The 26,999-nt window shown below is 37.4% G+C and overlaps 1 protein-coding gene across 4 annotated transcripts; it reads right to left on the bottom strand.

Moving 5' to 3' along the window:
• mdm4 (MDM4 regulator of p53) lies at positions 1-26,999 on the bottom strand. Of its 4 annotated transcripts, none has more exons than XM_003220407.4 (11): positions 26,852-26,997; positions 20,583-20,687; positions 19,697-19,771; positions 13,544-13,677; positions 12,504-12,553; positions 7,511-7,578; positions 6,740-6,830; positions 5,610-5,752; positions 4,512-4,658; positions 3,590-3,670; positions 1-1,774 (listed from the first exon to the last, which is right to left on the bottom strand). In XM_003220407.4, the coding sequence occupies exons 2-11, from the start codon at positions 20,655-20,657 to the stop codon at positions 1,214-1,216; spliced, it is 1,425 nt and encodes a 474-aa protein (XP_003220455.1). In that variant the 5' UTR covers positions 20,658-20,687; positions 26,852-26,997; the 3' UTR covers positions 1-1,213. The 4 variants fall into 4 exon arrangements, 3 of the variants coding, with proteins under 3 accessions (XP_003220455.1, XP_008107856.1, XP_008107857.1); XM_008109649.3 differs by having other exon boundaries at positions 6,740-6,827; XR_010005486.1 differs by lacking the exons at positions 1-1,774; positions 3,590-3,670; positions 4,512-4,658; positions 7,511-7,578 and having other exon boundaries at positions 5,734-5,752; positions 6,740-6,827; positions 26,852-26,999.

The following is a 26,999-nucleotide window of genomic DNA, read 5'->3' as shown; positions in this document are numbered from 1 at the left end:
TAGTTTTAAACAGAGAAAAATATAATATACATGGAACAATCTTAGTACAAATAATCTTTCTTCTAACTGTATTGAAAGTCTTGTCTCCTTCCTCCCTCTCTCTCTCTCTCTCTCACACACACACACACATACACACACATACATACACAACACACAGAGTACTGGGAAAAAGCCCATAACATACAAAGCTTAAACTATGTCCCAAGATTAATGTGGTGAGCGTAAGAGACACAGAATAACGAAGTGTCAAATATCTTACTCATTCAGTAGCTGCCCCAATATAGAAATAAAGGCACCCAACACAAGGGTGCATCATATGTAGATAAAAAATTTACAGTCAGAAAAATGCTCAGTTTTTGGGATCCAACTATCAGTATAGCTGACTTCCAGACATTTAAAGAATCATGTGCAAGGTGCAAAAGGCAAGTTAGTACATAATTCATCATATACATATAAGGAAACTTAGCACAAACATAACTAAGGTGGAAGGAAGTAGAAATAGGCTTCTTTTTGTGCCCTCAGGCCAGCATGCAAATACAATGATTCTTCATTATGGAGAAACAATGGAGTTATTTCCACATTAGAAGGCCTCCTTTTAAGGAACATGTGTGACCCCTCACTTTTGCAATTCTTCCCCTATAGACAAACTGTAAGTCATCCCCACCAATCCCATAACTGTAAAAACAATAACTACAAATTCACATATCTATGCCCACGGAAAAACGGTTCATAGAAATGTTCAATGTGTTGTTGAAGGCTTTCATGGCCGGAATCACAGGGTTGTTGTGTGTTTTCTGGGCTGTATGGACATATTCCAGAAGCATTCTCTCCTGACGTTTTGCCCGCATCTATGGCAGGCATCCTCATATACCTCACAACCTCTGAGGATGCCTGCCATAGATGTGGGCAAAATGTCAGGAGACAGTACTTCTGGAACATGGCCCTACTGCCTGGAAAACACACAACCACCCTGGTTCATAGAAATGTCTAGACCTACAGTACAACGTTATGGTATGCTGGACATGAGAGTCAAATAATTTAATGGCATTTGGTCATATCCATGGTTTCAGGTAACTGAGGTTTTACTAAGAACATGTCCTTGTGGATATGGGATCTTGATAACGTAAACAGAAAAGTAACAACTGTAAGCACCATCTCATTACATGTGTAATGTTCAAACTGCATCCTTTACAGCCCCCAGGAAGTGACTCAGCTATGATATGTAAGTCTTGATCACAACTTGAATCTGCTTCTTACACAGAGGACAAGGTGATCGTGTCTTTTTTAACATTCTGGCACATGGAAAACAGGCCACAAGATGAGCAGTCTTTCCATGGACAATATTCCCATTTCGTGGCCTCTTCCGGCACAAAGGGCAAGGTTTCAGCAATTCTTTGCAAGTCTCAAGGGACTGCGCTTCTTCCTCTTCCTTTTCTTTCCGCTTACCCAACTGCAGCACAGGCTTTCTTTGTTCACACAACTGTGATACATCTAAAGAATCCATGGAGCTTTTAGGGCTTGAGCTACATGTAACGTCTGAACTACACAGGTCTTTAGGGCGTACAACTGGAGCTGATACTGTTCTTCGGCAGTCTGGGACATCCATCCCTTCTGCCTCGTCTGTACTTTGCAGTGAAGCAATGTTGGATGTGGAGACAGAATGTTTTAGTTTAGGGCAGTCAAAGAACCAGTCTTTCCTTAAGGCCCAGCAACGTAAGCAGTATCGTTTGATGGGGGAGTTGAACTTCTTGCATTTGGTGCATTGCCAACCATCCTAATAAATGAAAGAGAAAAGCAAACAAGTCAATGGGTGCATATTTAACTTCTCAATCTCACTCTGACTGCCAACTCTGTGGAATGATCCCTTCCCTTATCATAAGTTTTCAATGCTGTATTCTAAATTCAAGAAAAGGTAGTTCTTTAGCGTTATAAATGACTTTCTCAGGCTCTAATTAAATAAAATCTGCAGAATGTACACAACTGATGGTGGTTTCCTTGATCACCACATACACCATGGGCAACAGCTTTTTGAATTGAGCTATAATTCAGCTATCTAATACCAGAGTCATCCCAATTTGTCAAAAAGACACACATGCCACTTTAAAAAGAAGCACAACTTGATTCTGCAGACTATGAGGACCAGAACATGCACTTCTTCTTTGCAAAGCACAATCTCCAAAAGAAAAATGAAAGAGAATAACATAGAAATTGCGTTATTCACTGAATTTTAATTGCAAATGACATTGTGGAGGAATCACAACAGAGATCTTTCAGAAACTGACATATCAAAGCAAATCGTGTCACTTTCCTCTACAGACTCAATTCCTTTAAAAGCCCAAAGTTCAATAACTGCTGTGCTGATCCGCTTTGCTTCAAATGTGTCAAAGATAACCTCACAATCAATATTTTAAACCAAGTTAAATCTGGCCAGCGAACTTAGCTGTAACAAAACCATGAAGACATTTACCTGACTGTTCCTCCCCCAGAATATTATGTCTAAATTAAATGTGATGGTACTAGATGGACATTTCTGTTTACATATCACCTTCAACAGGATATCAAGCAAGTATGAGATATACTTCTTTTGTTCATAAAGGATGCAAAAGATAGGTAATCTGCCTGACTCCCATACTACAACTTCCCAGCCACTTCCTCTAACCACTTATCTCTAATTCTGGATATGGGTTCAGGATAGGTTTTCACCACTTTTTTGTTGGGGAAATATATGGCTCTATTTTTTTAACATGCTGGGGTTGCTTTTTTTTTTTCCATGTCAAGAGCAACTTGAGTCGCTTCTGGAGTGAGAGAATTGGCCGTCTGCAAGGACGTTGCCCAGGGGACACCCGGATGTTTTGATGTATTCCCATCCTTGTGGGAGGCTTCTCTCATTTCCCCGCATGGAGCTGTTAAGAGGGAGCTCATCCGCGCTTTCACTAAACAATTCTGGAAGCAGTTGCTGTTTATCTTGCTTGTTGTAGGTAGCATACACAGCTACAGCAAGATTAGATAGAGTAAAAGTCAATTCTTTTCCAAACAAAGCTTTATTGCATTATTACTGCAAACACACTGTTGTAACCCAACACTGAAAGTCTGTTTCTCCAAGCCTTCTTCATCAACCCACCCAGTGTTGATACCGTAAAGAAAATTCCAACTGGGCAAAGATTGAGGAGGAAAGGTTGAAAGGACTTTGTAAAAAGAAGCTTCTTTGTCAATAGCTTTACTAATTGAAATATACCTATATGCCATAAAGAAATCAGAACCCCACCCCGACATCAAGAGAATGAATGGAAGAATGTTACAGAAAGCTGGGGTTGGGGCACATTTGGGGGCACATAAACTAACCATGAAGACTACTGTGTTGTTTTTTTAGTTAAATCTTTAACAGCTTTTGTGCTCAAAAGACAGTTACCATCAATAAAACCTACAAATTGATCTGTTACACACTGTTTAGAACATCCCAACAAGAGAACCACCATATTGCACTGCTTAAGGTTTAAAGAGATGCAGTACTGTGACATATATCTAAACACATCCTTTACATTTCCAAACATCAAACGAATCAAGGACATCAAGGCTTGAGTATGCATACCTCAGGGGCAATATCGTTATCTGTGTCATCACTTAAGGATTGTGAATCTTCAAAGTCATCTGAAGATGTAACTTCACTTACCTATAATATGCAAACAAAATAGAATAGGTGTCTGTCAATACTTTAAAAGTTAAGAAACACTCTGCTCTAAGATTGTGCTTGGCGGGCAAAGCTATATCAAGTCATCTTTTTTACAGTAGCTGTTTTCTCTGTACTAAACGTACAGTGGGAAACAAATTTCTTCCTCATTTTATAGATTTGTAACTTGGTGGCACAGGAGGGCTATTAGCCAAAAAATGATTCATTTTGTGTTCCTATTAGTAATGTGGATTTTTCCAGAAAATGTTCAACACTGTTATTTTAAAAAATTCCAGTGACGCAGAGTACAGTTTGATTAGCCATATTTATTTTTATTATATTCACTAAACAAACTTTTAAATGCCTCAATAACCCTCAATAATAAAATATAGCACCAAACATTAGTTCATCTCCGAGTAGGCACTAATATATATTGACCACTTTTTAAAAATCCCCCAAAATTCTAAGCACACTTCCTACTTCTAAGCTGAAGGGAACAAAAAGACATTCTTATCATCACAGATTTCAGATTGGTTTTGTTACTGCTGATATACATAGAAGATTTTAATGGGAAATTGAGCACTGGAAAAAGTTCTATCCCCTATAACTGACTCCTGCTAATAACTGTCATATAGATCTCAAGTTCAGCGTAACACTTGAAACAGACTGCATAGGAGTATGACAGTTGTTATGCAATACAAGATTTTACAAATAAAAACTAAAACTGGAAGTATAAGCCATGAAGTCACTAAGAGTAAAAGCAAGCCAAAAGGGGTATAAGAGGGCAAATTATACTTATTGGGTCAAATAAACCCAATCTGATAACTTTGATCTTGGCCCTTACCATTTTGTTATTCTCTTTTCCATCTTCATTTGCGTGTTCACAATCAATTGTCTTCATTGGCACTGTGACACCTAACTGCTCTGAAACAGCTTCACTGAGAAACCATAAGTCATCCGTTGTATCTGAAACAACAGCAGTATCTACATCCTAGAGAGAAGCAGAAGAAAACTGAGATCATTTTCAGGTCTTCATTACACTTATAGATGTTCAAATGTAGCTAAAATGTGAAATGACTGGATTTCATTATCAGCAATGCAATAAAGTGCAAAACTGACTTAATGATTTGATATTTGTGAAATTCTGGTGCTTCTGCAATGTGTTCTAAGTGGCTTTACTAAGCTCCCTGACCCCAATTAGCCTACTAAAAAAATCTTCAGTAACATGATGCAACATTGATACAGTGAAGTCAATACAAACCCAGAGATACATCAAAGCACTTTTAGTATACTAAATTCCAAAGAGCCTCTTTTGCCTAGAAATGAGGACAACATTATCTGGGAAGTCTGAGTGACTGGGAAGGAAGAAAAGACCTCCCTTCTCCAACATGCTATGTTCTGCCATCCAATGTTTTAACATCTTAGCAGAATAAATAAGGAGTTTATAATGATAATGAGAGGAGCTAGAATCAAAAGTGGGAAGCATCTGCTAGATTTCACAGTGCATGCTCTTTTGTTCTCTACATTTGAATTTAGTCTGAGAACCTCAGACTAACACTCTGTATTTAGATATAGAGTAAAAGTATTCTTCTAACATTAAGTCTAGCCGTGTCCGATTCTGGGTGTTAGTGCTCATCTCCACTTCTAAGCCAAAAAGCCAGCGTTGTCCACAGACGCCTCCAAGGTAATGTGGCCAGATTGACTGCATGGAGTGCCGTTACCTTCTCATTAGAGTGGTGCCTATTGATCTACTCACATTTGCATGTTTTTGAACTGCTAGATTGGCAGAAGCTGGGGCTAACAGTGGGAGCTCACCCTGCTCCCCAGATTCGAACTGCCAACCTTTCAAGTCAGCAAGTTCAACAAGCAGTTCAACCCACTGCACCACCGGGGGCTCCTTAGTGTGTGTATTTAAATATACGCATGAAGAAATGACACTCACCTGACTAGTTTGTATATCTGTAGAACCATTACTTCTGGACTTGTAGTTGTTTCTCAGATTCCCCAAAAACCACCATGGAAGTCCAGGTACATCCCACTCTTCAAGCACACTATCCAGTGAAGTCTGTTCTTTTGATGGGTTATCTACCAGTGTTTTATTGCAGGAACCAAACAGAGTTCAGATTAGAATACGATTACTGTGATTTTAATTGTTCTTAGATTTCACTGTAAATGTTTTCAATTTATTATCTTTGGAAGGTGTCTCAGGTCCCACTTCAGGATAAAGATGGTATAAAATTAAATAAATGATTACATAAAATACTGTTTTGTTTATCTTTATTTGTATAAATAATGAAACCTAGGTTTTCAGACTATTTCTATGCTTCAGACTCCATATGCAAATATGCCAAGCTGAAAAATTAAAGGAAAATCCTACAAGTCTAGTAACTTGGATAATATGAACAGATACACAGTGCAAATAATTATTCATCTTATAATAAACATTCTCAAGTTTATACATATAAACAGCATGAATTACGTAAGAAAAACTTGCAGAAGATAAACTGATACTAAACTTATCTCTTGTTCAAAAATACCATTAATATAAATGAGCAATGACAGATTTCTTATTGGGCTCACCCAGATATTCACCCAGTATTTAAAAACTCACACTTTAGAAAATTCCCCAATAGTGTTTTAATTAATATAAATACATCGCATTCCGGTTTGTGTAACTTGATCAAAAAACCAAGCCCCTTTCCCTGACCTCCAAAACAGCAGGAACTTTGTCCCCAGCAAGGTAATATATTGCCTCTCACAAATCAATACTGCTGTGGTATTCAATCCCACTAAGCAGGTCACACATTTTGAATGGCAAAGAGAAAGGCTCTTATTAGGATCAAGAAATAATATTTTGAGTGAGTGTTATTCAAAAGGATGCAATTGCTTTTAGCAGTTTCTAACTAGCACATAAAGTTTGGACCTACACACATGAAGAACCAGATGCAAGAATAGCAGAGAGATTAAAACAATTCCCCACCCGCCCCAAAATCATAATGTAATCAAAAAGTGAAAATCCCCTCGTACGTGATTATGGTTCAACTCAGATTTCTTTACAAATACCACACTCACCTGTATCTTCTATGCAGCCAGATTTTGATGTATACCAGATGGATGTTTCCTCTTTATATTCAATGCTAGAACTTCTCTCTGTGCTACTCTGCTTAAAGGAGGAAGGACAAAAAAGACATTTGTTAACCCATCAGATCGTTTAGAGACACAGGGATGTAGCACTTCCTTTCTGAGTCACCAGCAGCAAAGCAACATCAAGGAGCTATGAGGGGAAGTGAGCTTAACTGAACATTCAAAGCACATTGATAAAATGACAAAGACAACTGCTAAGGATCAAATACACATAAGTAAAAGTTACAATCAAACCACTTTAAAAAAAAAGCAATCTGTCCATTTTCCAAAAGCTGCTACCTGCTAATGTTATCAAGATTGTTAACCAAATCACGTTGCTCTCACACAAACTGGGTTAAACCAATCCAACAATAGCACAGGAAACAAAGCAGATTATGCTAAAACGTTCTATTTATTAAAACCATTTTTAAAGGTGCTACTAAGCAGATCTAGATCACCATTCAGAAAATCCTACTCAACAATGCTAGCTGGTGTAACTGAGGACAAGAAGTGCTACATCCCAGAAAAGATGCTCAGAGACTGTAACTCTGTTAGGTAGAGAACAGAGAATGGCCACTCTGTCCCTGCTGTGTGGACTACCAAAAACTTCTGAAGAAGGCAAACAGGCAAACAGATCAGAAGTTCTGGCAGTCCACCATATACAGGTACAGAGAAGGGGCGCTCTGTACGAGAAAACAAACCACCCAGAGACGGGGTTACCTTCAGTTGATCTTGGCTTGGATTATCCACACTCTGATCCTTTGCGAGAGCATGTGTCTGTGCAGCATCTAAACAGCAGGTAAGAAAAAGAAAAAAACCTTCCCCAGTAATAACCATTCACACAACAGAGAAGGTCCCTTGACAAGTAACCAAAAAACCAAGCTGTGGGGCTGAAAACACCTCCCAAACAACACTGCTCCATTTCTTAGATCACTAATACTTGAGGAATGGAATTTATTTCTCTAATTCCTAAAATCTTTGAACAAGAGTAGGCCCCTCCAGTTCACAGGCGTTAGAGACACAGTATCCCTGCAAAAGTGGGAAAACCATGCATTTTTAGAAAACACTTTTTAGAAAAGACAAAATGCCTTGCAGATTTGATTAATATGTTCTCTCTAGGACTTCGTAGATCCTGCAAGACCCTGGAGGACCTAGAAATTTCTAAAAAGAACATATTAATCAAATCAAAAAAAGTTAAATCTACACATGAGGAGGACCAATTGTAGTCATATTCTAGCCTCATAAACTAGCACCTAAACACCTCCTCCTAGCACACAAATTACTAATATCCTACATGTTCGATTTTAAAAAATTAAAAAAATATGTGGACAGGCAGAACCAGATTGAAACTTTGGGAAGGGAGAGAGTACTTTAACTTCATGCCAATGTTTTACAATGGGAAAGATGCTTCATTGGGACCAGTGGGAGGTTTATTTCCATTGCAACACCTGGTGATAAGGGTGATTCCAAGTGAAATCATGTCAAAAGCCAAAATGTCAATGTCCTTTCACAATCTTCAAATGGCCACCACTCACATGCACCAACTTAAAAAAACTGCACAAGGGTGAACTATGTGATAAACTTATCATTTCAAATGAATTCCCTGACATTTAAAAGAACACTTTAATTGGAAAGAATTCTACATATAAGCTTCTAATTCAGCTTTTAAGTGGGATGTGACACAGAAACATGATTACAATACCATACATTAACCTTATTTAACAAGCACCAGGTAGAAATAGAAAAGATCTATCCATTATATGTGCTGGTGCTTAAAAGAAAGCTAAGTAAGTAGTCTTACTGTTGCAGAGTAAAGTCTCCATCTAGCAAGGTCAATATCCTTGTTGAATATTTCAACAAATCTCCAACAATGTCGAGAAAGGTTGAAATATGTTCTAATGGCTTCAAGGTAGGACCATTAACAAACAACTGGTATTTAATAATTAGTAATGTGATGTTGAATAAGATGACGTTCTAAAGCAGGTCAGACTATAAAACTACACTGCAAGTCTGCAAAGCTGGGCAATCTGTGGCTCATGACCTAATTCTGTAAGCCTTCTGCAAGTTCAGAAATCTAGCAATACCACATCTGAGGACTAAAACTAAGGTTAGTAATTCTTACTGAAATGATTTGTGTATTTGTGGCAAAAGCTGAGGACTGCATACTTAAATGTATGGATTACTATAAACACTTCAGTATTGTTTTCACTTAAAGTATCTCAACAAACTATCTAATCCAACTTTGGCAGATTCGTTGACAAGTAACTTTTAAAACTGGAAGAACATGACCTGGGATTCGGTTGGCACATGTATCTATGGTATGGGAAAGCCAAAAAACATGCAGGATTCAGAAATCATTTAATCAGACTAGCAATTCTGAAAACCTGGAATAAATATAATTCAAAGTATACCCCAAAACTCCACTTTCAATATCACCAGAAGAAGCATTTTTAGATAGGATAAAAGAAAGGAAGAAAAATGGTTGACGTATAGAGAACTTATAATATGAAAAGAAGATCAATATTTATTCAAAACATAATTAAAAATAGAAGGATACCAGCTACGGTGGTTCAGATACAGACAACTAAGGTTCCTTCCACAGAATATCAAGGCAGATAATCCACAATGCCTGCTTTGAACTGGATTATCTAGTCCACACTACCATATAATCCAGCTCAATGTGGATTTTATATACAGCTGTGTGGAAGGGGACATAAAGAAAGAGTTCTAATAAATAATAAAAGCAGCAGCCTTGAAAAAGATCTACCAGAATTTTTTTGGGGGAAAAAACTCAATACCAATGAGGAGTATCTAATACAGGGGTCCCCAAACTTTTTAAACAGGGGGCCAGTTCATGATCCTTTAGACCACTGGAGGGCCGGACTATAGTTGGCCACCAAGCAATAATAATAATAAATAATAATAATAATAATAATAATAATAATAATAATAATAATAATAAATAATAACGAAGGTTGGAAGAGACGCTTTGGGCATTGAGTCCAATAGGAAAATATGCAAGATGTTGTTAAGATGGGAAATGGAAATAGAATTAGTACAGGACTGTATGATAAAATGGGCACAAAATGTGGTACATATCAAACTAGAAAAATAGGAAACGATGTGGAACTCAAGACTAAAAGGAATCTTACGTCAAGATGTAAACAATTTTTATAAGATAATGTTTCAATGGTATTTGACCCTGGTGAGACTGGCTAAAATAAACAAAAACGAGAAGTACATGTTGGAAGTATAACAAGAAACCTAGAACTTTCTTCCACGTGGTGGGCTTGCTCTAAAGCAAGGCATTTTTGGAATTTAATACAAAAGCAACTGCATTTTTTTCAAAACTATAATCTAATTAGACCCTGAACTATTCTTATTAGGAACACCATATGAATACATAAAATTAATTAATGTTAATAGGAGCAAGAATGTTATGCACACAACACTGAAAAATGAATGAAACACCAAAAACCAAAGAGTGGGTTATAAAAAAAAATTTAAATGGCAGAAATGGACATATTGGCAATGATGCTCAGAGGAAAAAAGCGAAGTGACAATGAAAGGGACAAGGGACCATTTTTGAACTTTATTAAAAAAGAGAAAAACACACAAATTTGGAATGAGGGCTTCAAATAAGTTTGAAGCAAGAATAATTCTGTATTAGAAATATCTACGAACAGCATTTAGGCAGGGGGTCATCTTGGAAGATATCTGTTATAAATGTTTAAAGTAATAATAATAATAATAATTTTAGTTTTATACCCCGCCCCATCTCCCCGAAGGGACTCGGGGCGGCTTACATGGGGCCAAGCCCAGACATCAGACAATATAAAAACATATCAATAAAACAAGTCAATCAACAATAAAACAAGTCAATCAACAATAAAACAAATCAGAAAACAAATGAGGTCACATACAATAAATATACTGATAAAATCCTGGGTTGGCTCCAAAAAGTAATATCTCCTACCCAGAAAAGAAGAAACCAACAGAGAAGATGTGCTTGGGAGGGGGGGGGGGATAATTATACCATTGTATTACATTTTACAATGAACAAAAAATGTAATGCCTGCAAGACATTTGTGGAGGGGGGAAAATAACTAGACTTTCCTGCAATTTTTTTAATGAGGAAGAGCTTAAGGGTTAAACTATTACATATACCTCCCATTCTAAGATCCCCATGGATGCAAGTAAACCTTATATTTCGCTGATATTTGGGCCAGAAACATATCACAGAATTGCAGTGAAGAACATAGAGAGGCCTACAAACACTTTGGAGGGGAGAGTTTACTACAGTAAGTACAACCATGCATATCAAATCTATAGATAAGGAGACTGTACTGCAATCAGTAAAATCTTCATTATGTTTACCTAAACTACAACTTCCCAGAAAATCTGAATACAACATTGCTGGTTCCATTCTCTGAAGTAACATTTTATGACTTAATCCACTTGAATTCCATAATTTTGGTGCTTATGTTCAATGTATACTACATGCCCTTCTGAGGTAGGATATCCTCTATAGGGTCCATAATTCCTAGATCTGTTCTCCAACAACTAATTGAAGATATGCTTCACAATATATTATCCCGCATTTCCTTTCTTGGACACTTGAACTTCAAAAACAAAAGCCTACACCGAGCACCCTTGAATCCTCCATACACTCCTAGCTCAATTCTAGAAGTATTTCAAATTCCACTGGATGTGTTTACCTACTAAACTGAGAGTCGCTTCAAGCCTTGCACCAGAAATAGAGCAAGAAGCAGCAACGTTTACAGAAGGAAATTGTTATGCATGTGCCTGTCAGCTTGTACCTCAAATGTTTCTTGGAATCAAAGAACTTAGAAAGTTTCTCCAACATACAGTTCCATAAGAATTTCTTTCAAGATCAGATTGGGCATGATGCTAGTTCCATGACTGGAATTTTAAAGATGTATGCTGTACACAAAACAGCTACAGAGAAGCCTCAGTAACATAAGGATTGGAGTAGAATCTTTACTCCCTGGCATGGATATCTAACCAAAACAAAGCTCTGAAAAAAACTAGTTAAAATCTAGTTAGGGAGCACATAAAAGGATAGGGCACTCACAAAATACAAGACAAAGGATGAAATATATTTAGGAAGCTTTGTCAAGCTCCAAGAAAGGGCAAGCAATGAGGGTGCTGCCCAGCAAGAAGAAAAAAATATACAAGTGAAATGAGAAATGATTTTTTTAAAAACGTAAAGAATAAGATCACAGAATAAGTCATCTGCAAGGTTTAATCATAGACTAAAACCTCTATTATGAAAAAACACTCAGATTCCCCCTAGTTCTTCCATACATAAACCAGTTAACTTGACTGGTACAATCTAAGAGAAATTAATTCCATGGAAAGACAATATATAAAAATACATGATTAAATGTTTAGCCCCATTGATTTCATAGGGATGCAACATTCCCTGGGTTCCACTCATTGTGTTCAATGTTCTAAATATCCAAGCTGTTTTGCCAATGTTGCCCTACAACTATAACAATGTAAAACAGGTAAAGCTACCAGTTTATAGTGTACATGTATGAGAAGACTGCAGTGTTCTTACTCATCCCAATGCTTCATTGCCATTACCAATCCATCCAATCAAAATATTGTTCATCTATTGTACTTACCAGAATGATTTATATAAATATAAAGTACTAAATAAAATTTACTAATAACAGAGGAGACCTACCTGTGACAGAAGCAGGTGTCACATTCCTTTTCAGCATATCATACACCGGGCTGTAGAAAAGTAGTAAATAGTTAAAAGTAGGAAAAACCACCCTTACCCCACCCAAAAGCACTCACTGTTGTTCAATCGTAATGTATTGCAAGGTTCAAATAAACTAACCAAGAGCTAGAATTCACACTGAATGCAGAAAGAAGAAAACAATGGCCAAGATCCTGCACCAGGAGACATAAATATATCAAATCTACCTGTTAAGCAAAGTGTCCCTTTTCAGTCATGGGAGTTACAGATGTACATTCCTGAATTACATGCTTCTAACAAAAAAAAGGCATTCCAGACCTTTATGATAGTGTTAAATCTTTGAAACCACATAACTTGGACACAGCAGGCAAATGCTCTGAAGCCTGTATAGAACTCTTCCTGAAAGCACAAAATTAAATTCTACCAGAATCTAGTTTCCATTAGCAATGTGACTTGCGAAGCAAGATGACAAATACTATGAATATCAGAAACAAACTGAAAAACTTGGTGAAACTCAGTCCATTTTTGAATTGCTAGAATTAGTGGCCAACAACTGGCCACCTTCTATGACTGAATTGATCACCCTGCATAAAAACATTCTTACAACCAAAGCCTTTATTCCTACATCTAAATCCTACTATTAGTCACAAGTGATTTCCAGTAAGCCAAGACAGCTGTACAAAGACAAACTAATACAAACCCATGTCTTCCCTAAATCTCAGTTAGAACTAGGGGAAAATGTGGCTCTCCATTTGCTACTTACAAAATCCCTTGTTGCCTATGTAGGATAGCAATAATAGAATTGTGAACAAAAAACATCTGGAGCACCACAACTGCCCACTCCTGAATCAGATGCTTATAAGACAGGAAACCATTCTGGAACTTTAGGATAATTACTATAGGTGGATGATTATATGAAGGGTTTAGATTAAAACTTTCAACATCATTAGAACTTAACCTCTTGCTGAAAATGCTATTTAACACATAAAAATCTCACTACATTTGTTTTAGAGGTTTCCTACCTTGGATCTCTTACAGAGAAGCTTTCACGGCCCAGAAGATCCCCTAATTGGTCTCCTTCACAATAAACCATATGTTGTTCTTCTTTGTCATACAGCTGTTTCAGCACAATATATTCTCCAAGGTAATGTATGATCTAAGTAAATGAAAAACAGCATATTATAGCTACTCTGCAAACATTAAACCTGTAAGGACTATTTGTCATTTCAATTACTTTAGTAATTGTCAGACTTTCACTATGAAGTACCCTAAACTACTCTTTTATTATCTACAATGACAGTTTCCTACACTGTTAACACATGATTATAAATGTATTTAGTTCCCATTCTTATCTCACTTCTCCTATAAATTATAATACTGCCTGACCTTGTAAAGTGATAATGCAATTCCATGTGAACAGAACAAGAAACTAAAAAACAAGGAGTGTTAACAGAACCATTCGGTGAAGGACAGCAGCAGAAAAAAGTGTAAAGTTTCTCCAGCTGTCTACCTAACGAACTGCTCAATAGCAGCATAGTGTCAAGATCAAGGGAAGTAATAGTACCAACTATTCTGCTTTGGTCAGATCTCACCAGGAATAGTGGTTCCAGTTCTAGGATAGAATTTGCCCAAAGAGCAATCAAAAAGGTAAAAACTCTGCAATCCAAACCCTGAGGAGCAGTTTAGGGACCTGGGTATGCTTAGCTTGGAGAAGAGAAGATTAGAAGGGAACATGATAACCATGTTTAAATATCTGAAAGGATATCTGAAAGGGGGAGCAGGCTTTTTTTCTGCTTCAGACACCTGAAGAAATGCCTTCAAACTGCAGGAAAACATATTCCTCCTGAATATTAGAAAGAATTTCTTGACAGTCAGGGCAATATGCTGCCTTGGAATGTGGTGGAGTTTCCTTCTTTTGAGATTTTTAAACAGAGACTGGATGGCCATCTGTTGGGAGTGCTTTGATTGGGTATTCCTGGTTGGCAAAAAGTTCGACTGGATAGATCTTGTGGTACCTTCTAATTCTATGATTGTAAGAGGTGACAGGTGGAAGATATTGCGGTGCATGCCCTAAAATAAATGTTTTCTATCATCTGACACTATTCAGTCTAATTCACTGTAAAACCAAATACACAATGGAACAGCTCCAAAAAATAAAATGGAAAGATCTGATTATAGCATAATTTCAGCAACCATATCTTCATAAGACATTAGTAACTATGTCAAAATACGTCATCTTAAATTGAAATAAAAGGAATAAGGTAATGGATGCATACATGTCAGCTCTTAATATCTGATAAGTAGAACTATAATGGCTAAGTACCTTGAGATATGTATGAACTGTACAATGAAACCCAACTACACATCAGATGAGGCTATTAATATTAATCATAGAATTAGTTGGAAGAAACTGCAAGGGCCATCCAGTCCAAAGCCCTGTCATGCAGAAGAAGTACAATCAAAGCATCCCCAATAGATGGCTATGTAGCCTATGCTTAAAAACCTCCAGAGAAAGACTCTACCACACTCCAAGGCAGCATATTCCACTGCCAAACAGTTCTTTCCATCAGGAAGTTCTTCCTAATGTTTAGGTGAAATCTCTTTTCCTGTAATTTAAATCCATTGCACTGTGATCTAATCTCCAGAGCAGCAGAAAACAACCTTGCTTCCTCCACAATGTGACACCCTTTTAAACATTTAAACATAGCTATCCTGTCCCCCTCACAGCCTTCTTTTCTCCAAGCTAAATGCACACAGCTCCCTCAGCCATTCCTCATAGGGCTTGGCTTCCAAACCTTTGATCATTTTGGTCACCCTTCTCGGGACACATTCCAGCTTGTTAATATAATTCTGAATTACAGTGCCCTGAACTGGACACAGTATTCCAGGTATGGTCTGACCAAAGTAGAATAGAGTGGGTGTATGATTTCCCTTGATCTCAAAACTAGACTCGTATTGCTACAGCTTAGAATTGCATTTGCCATTTTAGCTGCCATATCACACTGTTAACTCATATTCAACTTGTGGTCCACCAAAACTCAGATTCTTTTCACATGAAATATTTTCAAGCCAGGTCACCCATCCTATATCTGCGTGGTTCATTTTTATTGCCTAAGTGTAGTACAGTAGAGTCTCACTTATTCAACATAAACAGGCCAGCAGAACATTGGATAAGTGAAAATGTCGGATAATAAGGAGGGAATAAGAAAAGGCCTATTAAACATCGAATTACATTATGACTTTACAAATTAAGCACCAAAACATCATGTTTTACAACAAATCGACAGAAAAAGCAGCTCAATACATGGTAACGTTATATAGTAATTACTGTATTTACGAATTTAGCACCAGAACATCACAATATATTGAAAACATTGACTATAAAAACATTGGCTACTAACAAATTGACTACAAATAAAGATAGAATTGCATAAAATGAACTTGCAGTAACAACACTGTCGGAAGTTAAATCCGTAAAAAGTTCAGTCCTTGCTACCTAGAGAAACAGCTGTGGATCTGGGCAGGAGGCAGACTGTGTTGGATAATCCAGAATGTTGGGTAAGTGACGGTTAGATATGAGAGTCTCTACTTTACTATACATTTCTCCTCCCTGTTGAGATTCACTTTGTTAGTTCTGACCCAGTTCTCTAATCTGTTAAAGTTGTTTTGGATTCTGATCCTGTCCTTTGGGATATTGGCTATGCCTCATCTGGATAGTAACAGTGGAAACAGCACATCTTAGGCTATACTTCAGGAGTAATTAAGAAATCATTAACACATAAGCCAGAAAGCACACAACTAGAAGCAGCAGCTCACAGATGGTTGTTTGCATCTCAGAACTGCTACAATACAGAAACTTATTTACCTTCAGCTGAAATGTAAGGGCCATACAATAAATACTTCTAGTTGCAAAGAAATGCATCTAGAATATCACTAAGTACAAAGCCACTGCCTACATTAGAAGCATCCATGTTCAATGTTAAATTCCAGTTGCTGTTTGATTATAGCATCACTGCCTCAAGTGCACTAAGATTCAAAATGCTCAAACTCAGCAGCAAGATCTTTGTGTGCAACATAGACGTGGAGCTCATCTTTCAGGCAAAACATTATGCTTAAAATCTGGTGTGCACTCCATATTAGCAACAAAGAGGGCTCACCTAAAGATAAATGCAAAATGAAAAACTGCTAGCAGTGTTTCTACCCACTGCAGGGGGACAGGTTCTCGCTGCGCTAAATGTAGGCTTTTTAACATTGAAACCCCTTCCATGTAAAGTATTCAATTTGTTTTTGCAAAAATATCAGAAGCTAAATAAGTTATTTAAATGCATAAGTGTTTAAAATAAGTCACACAGCTCTGCAGGAATATCTGACACATTCCTAATGAAAAACCACTGCATTTAATTTCTAGCTGACAGGATACCCCTGTAAATCACAGCTTGTGTCATTTTTCTAATCTAGTACACACTTTGCATTTTAATCTTAAAATAAATGATTTTGCAGGATGTCCTAGGTTTAGCTGACAAGACACATCCAATGAAAAAATAAAATAAAAAGCATAATTTAAAAACTTTCAAGCATCAATTGGAAACAAGGAAAAGCATATCTTAGTAGTCCCTCAGGAATACAACCTCATGTGGCAATTTCCCTCACACTGTTAAACCTTCTGCTAACTCTGGTACTCTTCTAGCAGCAGTTAAGAGGAGGCTCTTAAAATATTTTGATGAATAGAACATATACCAAGAAAAATGAAGATTTCCTGTCAGTAGGGAAGATGCAACAGGGAGGATTCATGGCTCAAACTCAGTGAGATGGCCATTTATAAGGATAGTTATGAAGAGTACTTGCAAAACCCACAACATTATCCCTAGCACTTAGAGAACTAAGGTGCTAGTTCAAGCAGCTGCATCTCATTCAAGCTCCTAAACACTTTACAAATTTAAAGACATCAATATACAGAAGTGGTTTCTAAACCAGTTTAGGGGTCTAACATCAATTTGAGAACTGAGTTATGGACTCCTCCCTAGAAAAATGCATCTAAACATAATTTTCAAAGTAACAGAAAGTACACAGCTCACAGGCCACATAAATTAGTAGTGTAAAATTGTCAAGAATAAACTATTATCTCAAAAACTTGAGACTTTTCACATTGATACATCCAAAAATACTTTAGATCATTTTTACTATTTCTGTGTTTTTTCAGTACATCATATGCAGAGATGAAATTTTCAGAATGTTTAAATGAAAATGAGCAATTTCTTTCTCTTTTTGAAACTACTCACTATACAATTATTCTGGTTTAGTAATAGGCTACCAGGAATTAGCAGCACAGGTAATTTCTCAAGTCATTCCTTCCTAGGCTCATTAAAGAACTAGAGGCAGGAGGAGGCTGTTTCGATAAAGGCATGAGATCCCTCTCTTTTCCTCTCCACTCCTCTTCCAAGAAAGGAAGGTAGGTGAGAGATTAAAGAGAACACAGCAAAGAGGAAAGGGATGAATAGTAAGTACACTGATATTAGGGAAGACTGAAATACAGCAGCTGCACCTGGAGAAGGATGGGATTACAATAGAAATAAGGAAGGAGGGCAAGGACAATCAAGAAAAAATATGCATTTTATGATGGTGACGAGTTGAATGTGATATATTATTTAGAAAGGTATTTTTTTTAAAAATATCCTAGGACTATTATTGGAAAATATACTCTTGAAAACTATGCTGAAGCATATCAATTGACTGCTAGGGGTTCATGGACCCCCAGTTAGAAATCAATGATGCACTGAAGAGAACATCTGAAAGGAGTCATCAAGAAATTTTTGGAAATTAGACAGAAGTGCCTCTGAAACATTTTTTTCAAATTATCCCTCAACTGCTCTTTTTAAAGTAGAGCACTCAAAAAACATCTGCTCTCACTCTAGAAACATATGCAGTACTTCCATTTGTCTTTCACATGATGTTGCTATGAAGCAGAAACCCATTTCTTCTTGGAAAGGGAAAGACAAATTTAGTTTGAACTACATAGTTATTTGCCATTCTTAATGGCAAGTAGGCTTGTGCACAAATTCAGGTTGGTCGGTTCCTTTCAGCCAATCCGGCTTGTTTGTCTTGGCTCTAATGGCAAGGGCTCAGCTGCAATGGTTTTTTCACCCAAAACGACCCATGTGGCTGTTGGGCACGGCTTTTCCCTTCTATTCAGGAGTAGGCGGCACATACTTCCTTAACCCCATTGCAGAAACCCAGACTCCCTTGAAGGCAAGAAAGGAAAGGGCCCCAGGAAGGGTGCTTCCTTAACTCCATTTCACAAACCAAGGCTCCCTTGAAAGGAAAGGCTCACAGGAACTGAAAGAGGAGCCTTGTAAGTTCCCCATTGCCATCAATTGGCCGCATCTTCCTGGAGCTTTCGGCTGCCTAGCCAAAAACAGATATTTCCATTAGTCAGTTTTCGGGAAGCTCCCGAAAACAGATCTGGGTGCCCAACAAAATTCAGATACAGTAGAGTCTCACTTATCCAACATAAACTGGTCAGTAGAATGTTGGATAAGCAAAAATGTTGGATAATAAGAAAGGATTAAGGAAAAGCCTATTAAACATCAAATTAAGTTATGATTTTATAAATTAAGCACCAAAACATGTTTTATAACAAATCAACAGAAAAAGCAATTCAATACACAGTAACGTTATGTAGTAATTTACTGTATTTATGAATTTAGCACCAAAACATCGCAATGTATTGAAAATATTACCTCCAAAACATTGGCTACTAACAAATTGACTACAAATAGATATAATTGCATAAAATGAATTTACAGTAACAATGTTGTCAGAAATTAAATCTATAAAAAGTTCAGTCCTTGCTGCCTAAAGAAACAGCTGTGAATCTGAGCGGGAGACAAACTGTGTTGGATAATCCAGAACATTGGATAAGCGAATGTTGGATAAGTGAGACTCTACCGTACCAAAAACAGCTCACCCTCCAGTCAAATTGCACAAGGCTAATGGCAAGTAAAATTGAAGCCGCCAGAGCCAGGATGCTTCCTGATAGAATGTAGTTGGTATCAGTCAGATTTCTTTTCTTTTCTTTTGAACTACTTTGGGAATTTTTTTAAGCTTGAAGAATAAAAACATATGAAATGAGCCATCAAAACAATATTCTAAAATGCATAAGCGCACAATTAACTCACCTGCTTTAATGTAAAAGTTTCACCCTGAGCCCCTGCAGTTTGCAATATCCTCAAAAGCGGCAGCTTGGGTCTTACCTAAGATATATGATACGGATTTATTTAGCCAAGTCACACTACATTTTGAGCAACATACATAAAAGCCGTCACATGGATAAATCTTTAAATCCATAACAGGGGTCCCCAAACTGAGGTCCGTGGGATGGATGCAGCCCTCCAAGGTCATTTTTGCAAGTCCTGCCCTAAACTTGAGACCTAGGGCTGCCCTAAGTCTATAGCGACTTGAAGGCCCTCAAGAACAATCATGCTAATATCTCATCGGGCAAAAGCAGGCCCACACTTCCAATTGAAATACTGGTAAGTTTATGTTGATTAAAATTGTTCTTCATTTTAAATACTGTATTGTTCTTTCATTTTTTTGCACTCGAAAAAGATATGTGTGGTGTGCATAGGAATTCATTCTTTTTTTTTCAAATTATAGTCCAACCCTGCAACAGTTTGCTTAAAAAGGACCTTTGATCTATTATATGTAAGCAACCCATGATTTTAATGGGATATTTTTATTATCCCATTACAAATTGTGATGAAACTTTTCACATGAAAATAATACTGACCTTTCCCAACTACAATGAAAAAAAATAATTTCCAAGAGTTCAAGCTATTAAAAAATAATGATAAACCTAGTGCAGATCACATGCTGTGTCTCTAAAAGTAAACTCTGACCTTGTGTAAGTGAAGGTAGGGAAAATGCACCTGATGAAATCCAAAGCATTAGCATACACTTAGGATGTTTTTCCCCAATTCTCTCACCCTAAATTATGACACATAATTAGCACCACAACAAGGCTATATTAACTGCAAGTGGAAAATAAATAAGGCCACATATTACCTGTGTGATTCTTTCAGATGATGTTCTGCAAGCTTTCTCGTGTAATGGAAATTGTGCAGAGGTGGAAGATGTCATTTTGGCAGTGGAATAGCTATCAGTGCAAAGCTAAAATGGAAAAAAAGTTCAGGAATTAGTCAGGTAGAAGACCAAAAAAAACACACCCCCACATACAAAAATTAACTGCCGGTTTTTCAGAAGCTTTAAAACATTGGTTCAAAATCAAATGATCTGCATTAAGTCCAGCATCACTTTCCTGGTTGCTAACCAACAAGTTGCTAAAATACTAAATCTACTAACTAAATTGATTATAAATTTTCTGGGCACTACTGAAGAAAAATACTACAATTTGTCTCAGCAAGTGTCCTTATTTTTTTAAAGAGCAGTATGAAGATACCGCCTTTAAGGTATCCTACAGTAAATCTATCTTACCTCAAAGAGATTCACAACTGTTGGGACTTGTTCAGACAAGAACTCAAACCGTTTGCTGAGTAATCATTGGAGTATTCATAACTGAGTCACATTCCAAACTGAGTCACATTCCACACATTCCACATTAACACTATTTGCTGGTAATAGTGAGTTAGTAAATGAAGGCAGGCAGTGTGATCGTATGACATACTTCCAGCTCAAGAATAGACAAAATATAGGATTTGGTATTATGCATTTTTGGAGCTATCTCCTGCTGACACTGTACAATGGCATAGTAAAATGTTGTCTTTTATCCAAAATGCCAAAATCAGGTTTTGCTTTTTGGAATTATAAGACTAGGGGGCCACATTAGTCCCAATTTAAGGTGTACCTCATACCAATAATTTGAAAGACTGAGGAAAAATGTCTAACCAGACATTTGCAATGGGCATTATCAGAACCTGTTAGTTCTTTCATGAACCATTGAGCTTTTTAATATGTATTTTCTGAATTCAGCATCTTTTTGTTGTCCATTTTTTGTCTGATACATTGCTGCTGTTGCTGCTCAGTCGTTTAGTCATCTCAGACTCTTCGTGACCTCATGGACCAGTCCACGCCAGAGCTCCCTGTCGGCCGTCACCGCCCCCAGTTCCTTTAAGGTCAAGCCAGTCACTTGAAGGATACCGTCCATCCACCTTGCCCTTGGTCGGCCTCTCTTCCTTTTTCCTTCCATTTTCCCCAGCATCATTTTCTTTTCCAAGCTTTCCCGTCTTCTCATGATGTGGCCAACATACTTCAGCTTTGCCTCTAATATCTTTCCCTCCAGTGAGCAGCAGGGCATTATTTCCTGTAGGATGGACTGGTTGGATCTTCTTGCAGTCAAACTCTCAAGATTTTCCTCCAGCACCAGAGTTCAAAAGCATCTATCTTCCTTCTCTCAGCCTTCCTTATGGTCTAGCTCTCGCATCCATAGGTTACTATGGGGAATATCATTGCTTTGACTATGCGGACCGTCGTTGCCAGTGTGATGTCTCTGCTCTTCACTATTTTGTCAAGGTTGGCCATTGCTCTCCTCCCAAGAAATAAACGTCTTCTGATTTCCTGGCTGGAGTCTGCATCTGCAGTGATCTTTGCGCCTAGAAATATAAAGTCTGTCACTGCCTCCACATTTTCTCCCTCTATTTGCCAGTTATCAATAGGTGTAGTTGCCATTATCTTGGTTTTCTTGACATTTAACTGCAACCCAGCTTTTGCACTTTCTTCTTTCACCTTGGTGATAAGGCTCCTCAGCTCTTTCTCACTTGTCTGATACATTACTCCACTGAAAAATACTGATGAGCACAACTATAAACCTTAACATGAACAGCCCAAACCATTAAGAACAGAGACCATCAATTAGGTCTCTGTAAATGTAACACTCTTTTACTGTCAAAGCACTCTGTAAGCATCTGATCAAAATATGGCTGCAAATGAATTATTTCAATTTTAAAAGAAAACGGTCTTCATATATCATCTGCTAAGAGTAGTATATTTATCAAGCGTATTATAGCCACATTAAGAACAAAAGTATATAAAACATAAAAGCCACCAGATTGAGTGAAATGTATCTTTGCTGCAGATCAAATATCACAATCAATTGGAAAGATGTTCATTCCAGAATTTCTCATGAGAAAGATGAATAGCATATCACTTGCCACTAATTTTAAAAAATCAACAAAAGACATCATTTCTCCAGAAAATCACATTTCTTTATCTCTACTTGAAGAAATCTGACATCAGAGTCAAATTCAGTACTTTATCAAACCAGGGCAATATTCAAATTATGACCAAATTTCTAATTTTGGGCAATGTGCATCTTTGCCATAGCAAGAAATAGCAATATTAAATATTTATTCCTTTGATAATACCCATAAAGATAACATAAGTAACTTGTGTCTGTTCACAATTTTTCCTTTTTCCAATTAGTAAAATAATTTCATTCCAGTATCATGAGACTCTAGAACACACAAGACGCACAGGCATGAGGATGTCCCACTCTCCACCACCTCACCAACAAAGTGGGCTTGAATTTTTGTAGAAGAGAAATAATTTGCAGGAGGTATTTTACATGCTCATTCTATCATCAAGGTTGAAACTGACTTGAAGGATGACTTGGATCAGAAGTTAGCCCAAAAATCATTAGGAATTTGTGTACCTCTATCATTTTCCTGCACCCTCTTAAAAGAATAGTTTTTTGTGCAAATAATGTATTGAGGTACGTTCATAAATCTGGGCCAGTATTTTTTTATTCCAATTTCATAGATTTGTTCTATTTTACAGTTACATTATTAAAGGGAAACATAAACAAAAAATCATATTTCAAGCAGAATACACTCCACCTCAGCTACAACATATTTTGTATGCTATGGTTAGCATGTGGTTCTGAATATCTGCTTAAGACAATGCTGCATTTTTCACAGTATATTTTCACACAGCTTTGTGGTTTTGAGTGTACCTGTACCACAATTACTAGCTATGCAAAATGGGAAAATATTGATTGTTCTACTTTTGAACACAACATTTTGCTTATAATGTCTAAGACTAAAGCTACACACATTGCAACACCCATACATTGATTTATTTACAAATGTACTATTTCATAAAATTAAATAGAAATAAATGAATTCATTTAGAATAAATGAAATACCAGTCAACATTATAATCAGTTATAACTTTGGGGTTTTCTAGTGATTGTGCCTTAATTCAAACATATCATGCGCTGATACCTATAAAATCTAACTCCCCAAATTAATAAAAGTTAATTCTTCCATTTAGCTAGTTTCCAGAAAAGTATTTTCATGCAAAAAAAAATATGTTTGAAATGCTCTTAAAAGACTTTTGCATGGCACAGGTGTTATCACCATACTGTAAATCCCACAACAAATGTGATTTAAAGAACCACTGAAGTCTCATGTTACTATTTACAATCCATCAAGCTTGACATAACTGTATCTAGACTTCATATTCTATAAGCAAGTCAAAATGATCTCTGACAATTCCGAGCTTTGTAATAAGGTTTATGGCAATATGACTTTCAGTATAACTTAGTTCTGAAATACTTAAATTTGCAAACATTTGTCAAGAGCTTTCTGTATATTGCCAATCATTTTGAAGCCAAGCAAAGGGTAACATACAGCACCACCAATAAGCAATTTAAATCATTTGAGGAAATGCATAATACATTGTCTCCAAATACAAGCACAACCTGAAATGATGCATTTGAAAAGGGAGAACACATCTACACTGACCATTTAATGTGGAAAGGCCCTAGATCAGCTCCATGGAGGGCAAATGCTGCACAGCACTGGTCCAGGGTAATGCAAGGCAGCCCCCTTAATGTGGCTTTACCCCACCTTAACCAAAGTCAGAAGAATTCGGAGTATCCCCCAACTTCAGGTCCATGTAAATAGTTGGGCTGATTGTAAGATGGAAAACAGTTTTGAAGGCCATCCTGTGTCCCTTGACACAGCCCAGAGACACAGGATGGCACTTACTGTTATCTCCTATATTCCATGTTGCGGAGGTCTCTGGCTGAGGGATGAGTTTTACCTGGTCAGCCAGCTTTGGCACTGGCTACGTCAACAGTCCAATTAGGGAAGGAAACAGAGAGGAGACAGCAATTCCTCCTCTCCCCACTAACCTAGTCTGATGCCACTGCAGGCAACAGCTGACCAGTAGGACCCTTGACATAGTTGGAGACTGCAATAACATGGAGCAGTTTCTTTCAAACTGTGCTCGTCCAGATGTTTTAGACTTCAGCTCCCACAATTCCTAACAACTGGTAAGTCGGCTGGGATTTCTGGGAGCTGAAGTTCAAAACACATGGAGGAACACAATTTGAGAAACACTGACATGGAGAATAAGATTGGGAGGATCAGAATGGCTACCTATCCGGCTGAATTGTATTCAGTGCCACTGGGTGGTCAGGGCTCCCTCCCACCGCTCCAGTGAATAGGAGGAGTGCTTGCCTGTTTCATAGTGGGTCAGTATAGATCTACCCAGATATATAAAAACAAAAGTGTAGAGTGCTCCTCTTCAGACTCTGTGTTTCCCCAATCATGTATTCTTCCAGGTAACTCCATGTAAACTACCGCAATTACATATTCTCTCCACATTACTTCATCACTGAACACACAATTCTTCCATGGATCTCGAATACAAAAGACCTTTAAGTCCTTCTTTGACTTCGGAAACATTGGGATTCCCCTCAATCTGCCAACATCTCGTATTTATGTGTGAACAACAAAGTTGATAATAAGACTCCACAATCAACTAAGACATATAATGGTGGCATACATGCAATGTCATATATTTAGGTGTTTACATTTTAAATGTAATGCTTTTGTCTAAGAAAAAATGTCCTTGCATCATATGTAAAATGACTACTCAACAAATAGTGCAAGGACCTACATGCTTCAGGCTCTTAACTTTCTCAGAACTATTTAACAAACACCCCAACTATTTTTACAGACTCTCGATAGCATATCTGTTTTGAGCATTCAAAAGTATAATGTTCAAAGTTTAATATAGCAAAGGCAGAAAAAACAGCCTGCAATAATGGCAAGCTTATATAATATATTGGGTTGGGCTTCCCACTACTGAGGGGAAGAAAACTTTTGAAAAATTCTGTCCACATTTGAACTCTTTTGAGGACCAGTACAGAGGACCCTTCCACACAACTATGTAACTCGGAATATCAAGGCAGAAAATCCCACAATATCTGCTTTGAACTGGGTTATCTGAGTCCACACTGCCATATATTCCAGTTCGAAGCAGAAAATGTGAGATTGTATTCAGTTGTGTGGAAGGGGCCCTGTTTTTTTTTTATTTAAAGGAATTAATTACTCAAAGATAAAGGCTTAAATGTATATTTTGAGCTAATGGGCTCATTATAAGGATAGAAAAAGAGGCAATTGTTTACTGAGGGGACTTTACTCCACTAAAATATTAAAAAGTGGATAGCATCATAACCCAATCCCCAAAACAGGCAGCTGCAGTTTGTATTTGGCCACTGGGCTTCCCCACCACATGCTTGGGATCCACATGGATGAGCGAAATGAAAGCTTTTGAACAGGAAGGAAACTGTAGAGACATTGAGAGCAAAAGGAACTAGGTTTGTAATGATCTGTGGCTATGATTATTTAGCAGGATTATTTAGCTTGTAAGGGAAGAATAATATTTTTTCAATACAGTTAGGATTGAGGGTGGTAAGAGTCCATCTCTAGTTATTTTTTCCTGGTTTCTGTTTCTCTATTCTATCAATGTGCGTCATATCAACTTAGGTTAACAGTAATAAATCCAATAATTAATGCCAAATAAGAGTGAAATGGGGACCACGATTACGCTTCACAACAACATTGAGCAGAAGTCTGATATAATTCAATTATAATGTTTTAACTGTTTACTTTAAATAGTTCAACTTCAAATTCTATTGGTGTTTATATCTCATCAGTCTTAAATGGCAAATCGTATTCTTTTTAGCCGATCTGAGTCTCCTTATGGGGAGAAAAGCGGCATACAAACAAGGATAATGATGATGATGATAAAAAGTAGTATTTATATTGATTTATAATAAGGCAACAAAATAATAAGTTATCTCTAGTAGGCAAAGCCTTTTCGGAGCATACGAACAGCCACGAAGCTTGTAAAGCAGCCAATTCAAACATTTGGGAGGCGGCCAAACCCTCAACGGTTTCTTCTTCTGTTCTAACTCCCCTTCACTAAAAAGGCCTTTTAAGATACCAGTCGTTCATATAATTTGAAATTATTGTCATGTAATCGCGTTAAAACTGCTGTTTCGCATTTCCCCCGAGAAGACTCACCCTCAGGTGACCTGCGACTCCCGCGGAAAATGGCCGAGACTGGGCCGTCCCGACTACCTCCACCCACAACAGGCCGCCGCCATTTTAGTCCTGGCGGAAGGGCCTCGGGACTTCCCCCTCGCCCGCCAGTCAACATGGATGCCACGCA

Source organism: Anolis carolinensis, chromosome 4 (genome assembly GCF_035594765.1).
Source record: "Anolis carolinensis isolate JA03-04 chromosome 4, rAnoCar3.1.pri, whole genome shotgun sequence".
NCBI classification, from domain to species: Eukaryota; Metazoa; Chordata; class Lepidosauria; order Squamata; family Dactyloidae; genus Anolis; species Anolis carolinensis.
This window is presented reverse-complemented; position numbering and strand designations above follow the sequence as displayed.